This window comes from Podarcis gaigeae, assembly GCF_964106915.1.
Source record: "Podarcis gaigeae genome assembly, chromosome: 12".
Taxonomy (NCBI): Eukaryota; Metazoa; Chordata; class Lepidosauria; order Squamata; family Lacertidae; genus Podarcis; species Podarcis gaigeae.
Window position 1 is genome coordinate 41,529,510 of NC_139688.1, and position 13,528 is coordinate 41,543,037.

Consider the following 13,528-nt stretch of genomic DNA (forward strand, 5'->3'; position numbering starts at 1 on the left):
TTAAAGTGCGGCTTACATTCGCAACCTTACGGGCGGCAAGGCAGTGCGGCTCCCCCCACCCCCAGGAAGCAGCACAGCTTTTGTCTTTTTTTCTTTCCCCCCTTCAATTTTAAAGGTGCGGCTTATTTGCAGGGGCGGCTTATATTCAAGCCAATACGGTACTTTTCTTCTTCCCTCCACCTTTGCAGCAGCTGGTGTGACTGGCAGGGATCCCAGATTCAGCAGATCACAATCATCTTAAGACAGGAATCTGCTGAGTGCTCCAGATTCAATGCAGCCTGTCATATATAGATACAGAGATACAGATACAGATGTATAGTTTTAGGCATGCATATTTATGTGATATCTAAGCCTCAGTCTGAGTCCACACACAAGTTTTTCTGCAGGAGCCAAGTGTTCCTTTTGTGGGCACACGCTTTGCTACCCGGCCTTCCAATTTCTGTACTTTGTCATCTCTATGTGGACTAGCTGCTTCAGAAACAAGAGCACAAATTAAGTCATGTATCCTGCTCTCGAGTCCCCAGAGGAAGAATGTGGTAAAATGTGACAGATAAAATGAAAAGTGCGCTTGAAATGTCTAATGAGAAATTCTCCCGTGGACATTGACATTTGTGGCAAAAAGGTTACCAATTTCTGTTCTTTAATCAGGCAACTGTCTGCAGGAGGCATGTGGTGCATAGGTGCACTGTAAATTACATGGTTGTTCTTCTGCGGCCTCGGAAACCGAGGAAAGTAATGATAGATTATTGCTGCAGCAATCCCAGTGCACCTTTTAAACCTGTGTAAATCTGATGTAATAAAGAGAGTTGGCACAAGAGGGCAGCAGCTCGCCATTAATGTTGATGCTTGGCCTTATTCTTGTGACTATTCTAATTAGTTTCCAAGGAAGAATAATAGTTCTCACACTGGTGATAAAACCATTAGACTAGTAATAGCTCCATAAATTATACTGGGTTCAAAACATGAAACTTAATTTCACTATTTGGAGCAGAGTTCAGTAATCACTTTAGCAAAGATCCATGTGGGCAGGGTCTGTATTTCAGTAAAGTTTGGGGATTTTTCAGTAAAGTAGGGGATAGCAGGAACCCAGAGACTTCATCAACATTTGCATGTACAGTATTGGAGTCACAAAATCATGAATTTTAGAAGCACCTATTGTAACTTTCCCATTTTTAACTTGTAATAAATACATAACCCTCCAATTCTCAGATGAAATAGGTGTGTTCTATTCAATCACCATCATCCTCTATTCTGGGTAGCTTCCAACATAGAAAAACTTAATAAAACATTTTTTAAAACCTTCCCTATACAGGGCTGCCTTCAGATGTCTTCTAAAGGTTGTACAGTTACTTATTTCCTTTGTGAGGGGGTCACATAACTCCAAAGTGTCCAACATTTCTCCAATGAAAACAGAGATTTCCTAAGGAAAAGTGGGACATTCTGGGATCAAATCAGAAACCAGGACGGCTTCTGTAGACCCAGGACTTTCCCTGGAAAATAAGGAGCAGTCTGGGATTTTCTCACGCTACAGATGCTGATTGTAGACATTCTATTACCCAGTCATTTTATATAGGTTAGAGAGCCGGGCTTTCGAAGCACATAAAAGCCAGTCACTTAACGAAGCACTAATACAGCATGTCAAATCTAAGTTGTATGTATTTTATTTCTTCTTCTTCTCCTTTGGCGATCACTCATAGCCGAGTAAGATTGTCTTCCATAAACACGGTTTTAACAGTAGGTCCGTAAGTGACTGGTGGTGGCCAGTTCTGGATCCACACGTCCTTCCACAGTGGGGACGTTGGTTTCCGGGTGGGAGTTGATCACAACGTGGATTTGCCAAGCATGCCTTCCTCTTAGCACATTTCTCCCTTTTTTCCTGAGTTTGAGTGTCTTCAAAGCCCATGACACCTTTGTTAAAGGCTGTTCTCCAGTTGGAGCGCCCGTAGGCTAACATTTCCCAGTTTTCGGTGTTTATAGAGTGGTACCTCTGGTTACGAACTTAATTTGTTCCGGAGGTCCGTTCTTAACCTGAAACCGTTCTTAACCTGAGGTACCACTTTAGCTAATGGGGCTTCCCATTGCCGCCGCTCCGCCAGCGCACAATTTCTGTTCTCATCCTGAGGTAAAGTTCTTTTTTCTCCCCCCCCCCAAATTTTATTGGTTTTCACAATATTATAAACAAACAAACATACAAGACAAACAAAAAAAAAACATAAATCATAGCCTTATTAAAAATTACAGTTATTAACTTTGTTAAGCGACTTCCTCGCTTCCCCTTGGTTGAATTTCATTGCATATCCTTTTAACGGTTGGACGTTAATGTTTAAGTTAAATTTCATAAAAATTGGGATTTGGAAAACCGTTAAAAGGACATCCTGAGGAAAGTTCTTAACCAGAGGTACTACTTCCAGGTTAGCGGAGTCTGTAACCCGAAGTGTTTGTAACGCGAGGTGTTTGTAACCTTAGATTTGCTTTGCCTTGAGAAAGTCTTTAAACCTTTTTTGTTGGCCACTGGCATTATGCTTTCCATTTTTAAGTTTGGAATAGAGTAGTTGCTTTGGAAGACGATAATCAGGCACAACATGACCAGTCCAACGGAAGTTGATGTTGAAGAATCATTGCTTTGGCAGTGGTGATCTGTGCTTCTTCCAGTACAATGGCATTAGTTTGCCTGTTTTCCCATTTTATTTAGGGCTTGCTTACTCAAAATGAACGCAGGCACCAAGTGAGCCGGGGGAATTCACAGCCTGGCTTATGTGAGGTTGATTCTTCATTTGGCATATTTCCAGTCACCCCAAATTTACTTCACAGCTCCCAATACAGGTGTATAAAAGTAGACTCGAAATTCCAGTTATTACAGCAAAGCAGGACTATAAGAACAGCAGCAACGAATTTGCTGTAATACTTTTGGCTGAGGCTGAGTGTGGAGGAAACTACTGAGGAGTCTGTGTGTTGTGATTCTTCTCTAGAGACAAAGCCAGGTGAGATGATATTGAGAGAATAAGTGTAACTTTGAAGAAGTTAACCATTTTAGCAAGTTCAGAAATTCCACACACTTCAGGTCCAAACAGATGTATGTTAAGAGATGCTTAAGTTGATTGTACAGCCATTATTATTTTGAGGCAGCATGCACCCCCCCCCCCATTTTTTTGTAATTTACTAAAAGACAAGTCTTATTAACTCAGTAGCCAAAGCAGTGTGGAAATGCCTGCTAAGCTAACTTTGAAGATGACATTCTGTTTTTAACAATAGATCAAGACAGATTAGTGATTTGTACAAGGGCCAGTGTCCTCCGTTTAGCCCTTGCTTGCTACAGTGGTCAAAGGGTAAAAAACTTTCCTGCCACCCCCTAAAAGAAAGAAAAAAACACTCTTAAAATAATTTTGCTCATAAATGGATGCATATGGGAGAGCTCAAGTGAGAATCATCTTGCCTGGGGCTGTTCAGAGCACCTCCATCTTAAGTGCTTGAAAAATTAGGGGAAACAGAATGATAGGTAGGCAGGAAATGAAATTCACCCTGCTGTGTAGGCATCTGCTTTGTAGGATATGAAAATCTTGTCTTTTAGCAGACCTCCAAAAAATAACAACAGCCTGCCTTTGTGTCAGTTGGGCAGATGGCAAGCGGTAGTCCCTGTATTTTGTTGCTGTTGTTTAGTTGTTTAGTCATGTCCGACTCTTCGTGACCCCATGGACCAGAGCACGCCAGGCACTCCTGTCTTCCACAGCCTCCCGCAGTTTGGTCAGACTCATGCTGATAGCTTCGAGAACACTGTCCAACCATCTCGTCCTCTGCATCCCTTTCTCCTTGTGCCCTCAATCTTTCCCAGCATCAGGGTCTTTTCCAGGGAGTCTTCTCTTCTCATGAGGTGGCCAAAGTATTGGAGCCTCAGCTTCACGATCTGTCCTTCCAGTGAGCACTCAGGGCTGATTTCCTTAAGAATGGATTGGTTTGATCTTCTTGCAGTCCATGAGACACTCGAGTCTCCTCCAGCACCATATAAATCATTTTAACTATATTCACTCACCCATGAATGTAAAATCTAAGAACTGATAGTGCTTTGTTGAGATAAACTTGGACATATCATGGAACTTGGATTTTTTTTTAGTCCTTGGTCTTAGGACTAAAGGCTATAGCAGGACATTAAAAAGAGAATGCCCCTCTCATATATATACGAAAATCTACGAAAGCATATATATATATATATATATATATATATATAGGCAATATGATAGTTACCATCACTGACAAACTCGGTGCTTGAGTTCTAATGAGAGAAATGCTAGAGGGCCTGTCTGGAAAATCCCAGACAGAAAGCTATTTATGGCTGGGTCATTTTTGAGTTGAAGAGGCTATAACCATTGATTTGTGTGTGTGTTTTTCTTTTTTCTCTTGCAGGTTACCTTTCGGACAAGAATCTATCACTGTAACATTAACAGCCAAGGGGTGATTTGCCTGGACATCTTAAAAGACAACTGGAGTCCAGCGTTAACCATTTCTAAAGTCCTTCTTTCTATCTGCTCACTTCTCACAGACTGCAATCCTGGTAAGGCAGCCAAAACGGGGCAGTGGGCGAGAGAATCTCTGTTCTGCAGCAGGATTAGCTTCAGAGGTTCTTCCTCTTTTTTCATTATATTTATATATAGAGAGAGAGAGAGTTTCCGTTTTTTTGCAAATTGGCTTCGGACTGAATAACTTACATTGTTCCACACATGCTTTCAGAATGTATGTATACATAGTTCTACCTTCAGATCAGTTACACAAATACTGCTTTGGGTTTACAGTGGTACCTCGCAAGATGAAATTAATTCGTTCTGCGAGTTTTTTCGTCTTGCGAATTTTTCATCTTGTGAAGCACGGATGCACCCTGGTATTGACGGTTTTAAGAAAAAGGAAACAAACTTGCAAGATGTTTTCGTCTTGCGAAGCAAGCCCATAGGGAAATTCATCTTGCGAAGCAACTCAAAAAACGAAAAACTCTTTCGTCTTGCGAGTTTTTCGTATTACGAGGCATTCGTCTTGCGAGGTACCACTGTATTCAAGTAAAACAGGTGTGTAGATGCAGCTGATGAATTCTGATGGAACAGTTCCACATGGAAGACATTCATCTTTCGCTTTGGCATCCATCAAATCATTTTAACTTCAACATTTGTCATGGCTTACCCACTTTACTATATTAGGAACCACTTTCTTGACAAGTAGTGTTTTTTTTTTCTGGGGGTACGCATACCCCTAAACATTTTGTGAATCTTCATACTATTGTCCATTTACTGTATTTATTTTTCTCAATTTGAACTATAAAACGGTGATTTTCTTGAGTTAAAATGAGAGTACCCCTAAACATTTTTTTACGGGGGGAGAAAGCACTGACTACAGTTGAAGTAGCTTCGGGTTTTTGGGTTGAGCATTTTCGGATTGTGCTCCACAGCGACCTGGAAGTAATGGAGCACATTACTTCCGGGCTTTGCCGCTCGCGCATGCACAGACACTCAAAATGATGTCATGCGCGGAAGCGGTGAATCGTGACCCGCGCCGACGCGGGTTGCGTTCGCTTCAGGATGCGAACGGGGCTCCGGAATGGAACCCGTTCGCATCCAGAGGTATCACTGTATATGCATAGAAAAATCTGACTGCAGAATCTGAAATACACACATTTAGAATCTGAAATATTCCAAACAATTCTAAATTTAGAATTCTAAATTCACAGTGACAAGATTTGCACATGTTTGATACAATACATAAAATGGTCCATGGACTGAGAAGCAGCAAAATAATCTGGGGGGGGGGGGGACCCTCTTATGAACTAAGTGTGTAGGAATACGATAAGTTTCCTTCTTTCGAGGTGCAATTCTCTTTTGTTTTGAATGAATATTAGAGGTGTGCTGTATCTGTAGAAACACCAACAGCCTGTTCTTATGCATAATTACTAAGGAATAAGTTTCCAGGGTTCAGTAGACCCTACATGTGGCTGGAGAAACCCAGCCAGATGGGTGGGGTATAAATACAAAAATAATAATAATTGCAACTAAAACTTCAGTTCAGTCACTGAACAGGTGGTTTTCGGAGTCCCCAATGGATTTAACTCTTCTCTTGTGATATTTCTTTTTTTTCCCCTGCCCCAAAGATCAATGATGAGCTGGAATTTTCTTTCTTCCTTTTCAGCTGACCCCCTGGTTGGAAGCATTGCTACTCAATATATGACTAACAGAGCAGAGCATGACAGAATGGCCAGACAGTGGACCAAGAGATATGCTACATAAACTGGAATTTTTCTCCAACCCTTGCGTTAAATCGTCTGTGATGGAAAGAGCTGCTTATGATTTTGAAGGGGGGGGACACCGGGGGGGAGGGAGAGGGGAGGAACTGAGAAAAGAGTAGGGTATTTCTATAACAGATTTTATTCAGTCTTTTATTTCCTAAGATTTTGTTGTTGTAACTTAAGGTATCTTGCTACAGTAGTCAGCTAGAATGGGGAATAGCATATTTTAAAGACTGTCATTAGTTCAGCAATAGTAGCTCTGAATTATAGCACCAAGAAGAATGTAAACTACTTTGGCAATTGGAGGGGCGGGAGGGGGGGAGGAAATGGGTGTTTGGTTAACTTGTGATAGGTAAAAGATTAAAAACAGCTTAATTTTGTACAGGTACATATATTTGGCATTTATGAAAAAGTTATTTCAAGAAGACTTGCTATATGCTTCTTCTCTTTTAGTTTGGTTTTATTTTGTAAAAAGATGTTGGGAATATTTTCTTTTTTTCCCCATGGGAGGTGGGAGAATTTGGTATTTAACAGATCCCTTTTAAAAGTCAGCCATCTCATTGGTTTGAATTATGGGGGGGTGGCTGTTTTGTTGCCTCACCTAGAACAGGGGAAGTAGTTCATGTATATTCATTTTTCTATGCCAAGTTAACCTTTGTGAAAACGAAAGGTTTTAACTAGGACTTAGGGCAACCTGTAGTGAAATACCTTAAGCTGTTTAACTGTAAGGCGTGAAATAGGAGTCACTCAGTGGATTGGTTGTATGTTGTGGGCTACCTAAGTCTGCATTTGTTACTGTGCTAATAAAAATATGTACAAAAAACCCCCCACCTCTCCTTCTGTCTAATTGAAATAAAAATGAAGGGAAAATGTGTGTGCGTCCTATGGGGCAAATGCAGTCTTTCGCTGAAGCCTGGAGAGCGAGAGGGGTCGGTGCGCACCGACCCCTCTCGCTCTCCAGGCTTCAGGAAGCTATCCACAAGCCTTGGGAGCCCGTGGGAGTTCCCGCCGGGCTCCCACGGCTTGCGGAGAGCTGCCTGCATCCCGAAGCCTGGGCGTGCTGAGCAGTTGCGCCCGGGCTTTGGGTAGCTCTGCGCAAGTCACGGGAGCCCTCCCACCGCATGCGCAGAGCTGACTCTATCCCGAAGCCTGGGCGCACTGATCAGTTGCGCCCCGGGCTTCGGGTAGCTCTCCGCAAGCCGTGGGAGGGCTCCCACGGCTTGCAGAGAGCAGCCTGTTCTGGGGACTGGGGAAGTTCGGGCTTCCCCCACACCTGGGGGAAATTTTTTTTTCTTTATTTCCCCCCAAAAAAACTAGGTGCGCCCTATGGGCTGGTGCGCCCTAGGGGGCAAAAAATACGGTAACTGGGTGTTTGTATTTCTGTTGCATGCTGTAAATATGCACTGCTCAAGAGCACATCCGTGGTCTGGGGGGGGGAGCCCTAATGGGAGGCTTTTGAATTTGGCAGCTGGCTCTAAGAAAGATCCCATAAGCAGTAGCGAGGGGAAGAGGAATTGTATAGGAGGAGCACAGCTCTGAAGTTGAGACAGAAAAAGCTTGATAGACCATATCCAGAATTTGAGCCAGTAGAGGAAGGAAATGTTATGCACTGATCCCTGCTTCAAAACTGCACTGCTACTCTTAAAAACCTGTAAGCTCTATATTTAAAGCTCTTCCCAACATCAACTCCAAAGAGGTGTCGTTTTCATACAATTCTCCCTTGCCTTGGTAAAACTGGTATGGGTTATCTGTAAGGGTGATGTACCCCTGATGGGCTCACAGCTCTTGATTGCGTCTGCTTCTGGACAGCATCTTAGACATTCGAAGCTGTGAATCTAGAACTCGACTGCTAAATTGTGAGCCCGCTGACGATAGTTATAGAGTTACAGATAACACTCCAGGCCACAGTGACTCCCTTTTGCACAAACCGACATTGTGCCAAAAATAACACTGGGAGCACTGAATGGTTTGCGTAGTTAAACCTCGGGGCCTTTTGAAGGCTGCCAGTCTCACATCTAACACACTCATCTGTCACACCTTTTTGCAGATACACTAAAGGTTTGATCACCTGCTTTTAACTGCCTTTTGCAATCGGAACTTCCTTAATAGTGTGTCATTGGAACAACCTGCCTGAGGTTTCAAGCCATTAGTGCCTGATGTATTCTTGAGTAGGCATTCTAAATAGTTGAGAAGTGTCAGTACACCCTGTTTTCTCTATTGTAAACAACCCCACTTCCTCCAGCCACTTTTAGCCTCTGAATAATTCTTAAGAGAGTTGTTTCCAAGTTAGCGGAACAGAGTAAAGCAAATGAGATCTTAAGCAAGTGCCGAGCAAAGCAGTGCCATTATTTCCTGTGTCTCGGAAAGGATAATTCTCTAAAAGCAGCCCAAAACGGCGCTGGCATTATAAAGCTGCAGCATTACATTGTTGGTTTGCATTTTGTGGTTCTCAATAAAGTCTCTGGATTCTCAAAAGTGTTAATCTACTTTGCATCAATCAACAGGCAAGAAGATAAAAAGGGCCTTGTTTGAGTGCAAGTTGGAGGCACCCAACCTAGCACTGAACCAGTTTAAAAAGAAGCAGTTGTAGCCAAGTTAAGGAGAAAAGGAGATTTTCCGGTTATGTAAGGAAGCAGATATAGGGACGCGGGTGGCGCTGTGGGTTAAACCACAGAGCCTAGGACTTGCCAATCAGAAGGTTGGCGGTTTGAATCCCCGCGACAGGGTGAGCTCCTGTCGCTCGGTCCCTGCTCCTGCCAACCTAGCAGTTTGAAAGCACATCAAAGTGCAAGTAGATAAATAGGTACCACTCTGGTAGGAAGGTAAACGGCGTTTCTGTGCGCTGCTCTGGTTCGCCAGAAGTGGCTTAGTCATGCTGGCAACATGACCCGGAAGCTGTACGCCGGCTCCCTCGGCCAGTAAAGTGAGATGAGTGCCGCAACCCCAGAGTCGGTCACGACTGGACCTAATGGTCAGGGGTCCCTTTAACTTTAAGGAAGCAGACAGTAGACAACTTGTTAAGAAGCAATAGGAGTATGCTGCACCTTCCTTACTTACGTGGCTCTTTCCCACTTCATACGTGCATTTTCACCAAGGGCCAGAACTGTAAGAAGAGCAGCAAACGGAACAGCAGAACATATCAGAACCTTCTTTGACCCTGAGAGCCAATTCAGACAATTAGGAGTGGAGATTTCAGCACTTGTTCACTGATCTGGAAGTATAAATTACTGGACTTCTCAGTTGGTTAGAGCATGGTACTGATAATGCCAAGGTTGCAAGTTCAATCCCCATAAGGGAAAACTGCGCTGCAGGGGGGCTGGACTAGTTGATCCCCACAAGTCCCTTCCAGCTCTACAATTCCACGATTCTATGAATTGGCCCACAGTATGAATTGGTCAACATTCCATATATAGGAGAGTGTCTCTGCTTTGCTGCAAATTCAACACATATCCAAAGCCGCCTGTGTTATGTCCTGCTCTTCCGGTGGAGCAGAACAATTTGGCAAAGAGGAGAAAGAGGGGCATCACTGGTTCTCGAGGCTGAGTGGAGGGTATATACTCCTATGTGACATGGGTGAGATAGCACAGTTATGCCTATAGGATTTGCCTAAATTCCAAAAAACTGGAATCTGACTTTTTATGCTAACAGCTTGTGTCTCATGCTTTGAGAATTCCATCATGTAGTACAAACGTCACTTGATGCAACTTTTTTTTTTAAGTTACAGATAGGTAGCCGTGTTGGTCTGCCATAGTCAAAACAAAAAAATTTCCTTCTAGTAGCACCTTAAAGACCAACTAAGTTAGTTCTTGGTATGAGCATTCGTGTGCATGTATCTGAAGAAGTGTGCATGCACACGAAAGCTCATACCAAGAACTAACTTAGTTGGTCTTTAAGGTGCTACTGGAAGGAATTTTTTTTGTTTTGACTTTTTTTTTTAGATATTGAGATGTCGGATCATTGAAAATGTGGAATGCAACACTGAGCTAGCTAGCTAGCTAGCTAGATGAATGGATAGATGATAGATAGATAGATAGATAGATAGATAGATGATAGATAGATAGATAGATAGATAGATAGATAGATAGATAGATTGATAGATGATAGATAGATATAGATAGATAGATGATAGATAGATAGATAGATAGATAGATAGATAGATAGATAGATAGATAGATAGATAGAGATAGATAGATAGATAGATAGATAGATAGATAGATAGATAGATAGATAGATAGATAGACAGATATAGATAGATATAGATAGATATAGATAGATAGATAGATAGATAGATAGATAGATAGATAGATAGATAGATAGATAGATAGATAGATATAGATAGATGATAGATAGATAGATAGATAGATAGATAGATAGATAGACAGACAGACAGACAGACAGACAGACAGACAGATAGATAGATAGATAGATTCAAACTCCAATCCTGTTTTTTTCCACTCAGAACAAATAAATCATCATCTGCAACACTATTGGAACATGGAGAATGGAACAAAAGGAATTTGGTACAATGCATTGAATGAAACTGTTAAGCAGGTGGGGACAACACATACCTAAATAAGGACCACTTTCAAATAGAGGGGATTTCTTTAAAGCTTAACAATAAAAGGGAAAGCAAAGTAGATCACAACTCAAGGCTTGGTATCGTTAGAAAAACTGCTAACAGGATCTGGAGGAGGTGGAACTGTAGTTCTCAACTGCAACAGACAACCTTGCAAGTTTTTAGCGGAATACTCCAAGAATTTGGTCACTCCCAGAAAATGGCAACTAATTCAATCTGTAAGCGATGATATTCTTTTCCAGTCACACTCACTAGGTACATAGTAAAGATTTTTGATGACCACTTGAACAAAGAAAGACTTTTTAAAAAATAAACTGGCATATACTTTAATTAGTTTAGAATTTTGAAATCTTCTCCCTCTTGGGCTACTCGAGGTAAATTTACAGGAAGAAGAACCAAAGCACACTTGAGATGTTGCATTTTGAAAGGGTGTTCCAAGAAATGAGAAGACTAAATCAACAATCCTGGAATATCGGCAAAGGAGGCTTTACTAAATTCTGAAAACACAAAAAGAAAGTTATTTTACAGGACACCTCTAAGCTGCCTTCTATTTGTTGTTGAAGACTGGCACGCCCTCTGTGATGTCTCCTAGACAGCTTAGGCACACGTTGGCGTCTTGGCTGGACTACTGCAATACATGATACTTAGGACTGTCATTGAAGATTTCCTGGAAACTCCAGTTAGGACAAAATGCTAGGTTGCTAATTGGGGACATACTTTACCTGGTGCTTGCATCATCTGGGCACAAAAGAAAGTGATGGGCATTACTTAGAAAGTAATTGCTTGGGACCTTATTTGAAAGACCTGTGCAAATGCTTCATTCTTCATTGGAGGAATCATCTGAAGTCAGGAGGGTGTTGACTGGGGAAAAGCCTCTTGTGATTGCAGAAAGGAGTATCTCTTCCAAACCAGCTCATCTTTTATGCCCTTTCCATATAAGGGAGGACTTTTATTTGCTCAGGTATTCCAGCATGCTTTATTAACTGTTTTTAATGCTTGTTTTTTCTGGATCCAATAGATTTTATGGCTGCTGCTTTTTTCTCTCTTTTAATGTTTTATATGGACTTCTATTGTACCTGCTACTACTTAAAACTATTCGCTCCCCTGGGAATCTTATGCTAAGAGTGGCTAATAAAGCCACTTCCGGCCTGCTCAGGAGGTGGGGTTGCGGGCTTCACGCCCACCCCACGTGAGCGAGAGCAGGGGAATCCCGGTCGGGTCTGCCCCCCCCCCAGGCAGCCAATCAGCTGGCTGGCTGGGGGGGCGTGGCCTGCCCTATTTAGGGCCGGCACGGAGGGGGCCCCCCCTCTTTTCGCCGGCTCGTCCCCACGTTTTCCCACCCTCCCTCCCTTTAGCTAGGCTTGGGTAGGTCATTGACTTTGCTATGGACTTCGGTCTGTCGCCGCAAGGGGCATGGTAGGAATTTTTCCCAATTGGCGATTTCTGGCCTTTTGGTTTTTCACCTACCTCGTAGCAACTCGTCACAACTTCTCGGCATTGGCGGTAGGCATTGGTAAGAAGGGGTTAAGAGGATGGGGGGGGACGCCATCACCTCCCCCCAGCGACCGAAGGGTGGTCCGTTAAAGGACTCCGGGGGGCGTGGCCCTGTCTGAAGCCTATGGAGGTGAGGGCCAAATGCATGCCCCAGAGCGGTGACCCGGGGGAGCTCCTAGTCGACGTGCCTCGGCAGGAGACTCCCCCGATATAAGGTTAACCCTTCCCCGTGTCTCCAGCAAATGGGCTGGAGCCGGATAGTCATTAGAACCAATGCCTAAGCCAATGCCTCTCATTCCTGAATTCAATAAAGTTGTGGCCTAATTCACCCAATTAACCTTAAATTATGGTGTCTCGTGTCCTTATTTATCCTGGTGGGGGGCGGGAACTCGCCACGCAAATGAACCCTTTATAAATGACTTATTATTAAAGAGTGGCTCTTTTTCTCACCTACGCTGCCCTACAGGAGAGCAACTGCTTGCTTAAGTATTTAAGCCAAACCCTGACTGCTTTTTATGTGGGCTTGAATCTCCCTTGTGAAAATCTGGGCCCATTACTCCATGATGTGCACTATAAAACAAACAAGTTGGATCTGCAACAAAAAGTCGCCGCGTTAAATACTCCTGATTAGCGTTTCAGCTGGCCATGCCCTTTTCTTCCATCTCCTCCCATTTTCTGTCCCTCAACCCAATATAGCAGACAGCATTTCATGCCTGCTAAACATTCTCACTCCTCACTACCCCTAATTTCCCCCAAAAAATATTTTCACCCCCCTCCACTTTTGCAAATCTCAGGGTTCTGCTGAGGCTTCTGATGCCTCCATCTCATGCACAGATTTTGGCCGCAAAATATGCAGACTCAAAGTACGAATTCACTATTAGTATACACAGGATGTGAGAGGCCTGCCCTGTGAGAATGGAGCGTTTGTAAATGGCTCACTCTTACCAGATTTTTCTAGGTGTGCAATTGACGGGCGAGTATCCATACCCTCCCCATCTTTTTCAGTCACAATGTTTTATGGCTTGCTGTCCACACCAGTGGGCAAAGTTTGAAAGAATTCATCGGGTTCTCTCAATCCCTCTTCCTCCATCCTGAACACCCTTTCATTCTGGGCAGGTATGCAAGTATTTCTATAGCTTGTTTGTGTACATCTTTTTTTTTTAAGGGCTATTCATCCCCTCTAGAAACGAGAGCCGAGA

The 13,528-nt window shown here is 43.0% G+C and overlaps 1 protein-coding gene across 1 annotated transcript in view; it reads left to right on the plus strand.

Moving 5' to 3' along the window:
• Positions 1–6,278, plus strand: part of UBE2E1 (ubiquitin conjugating enzyme E2 E1) — a 56,370-nt gene extending 50,092 nt beyond the window's left edge. The window contains exons 5-6 of the mRNA XM_083706117.1: positions 4,399–4,546; positions 6,163–6,278. Of these exons, the coding sequence (XP_083562243.1) occupies positions 4,399–4,546; positions 6,163–6,260 (246 nt within the window). The 3' untranslated portion in view covers positions 6,261–6,278. The remainder of the gene's footprint in view (positions 1–4,398; positions 4,547–6,162) is intronic.
• The last annotated feature ends 7,250 nt before the right edge of the window (positions 6,279–13,528 follow it).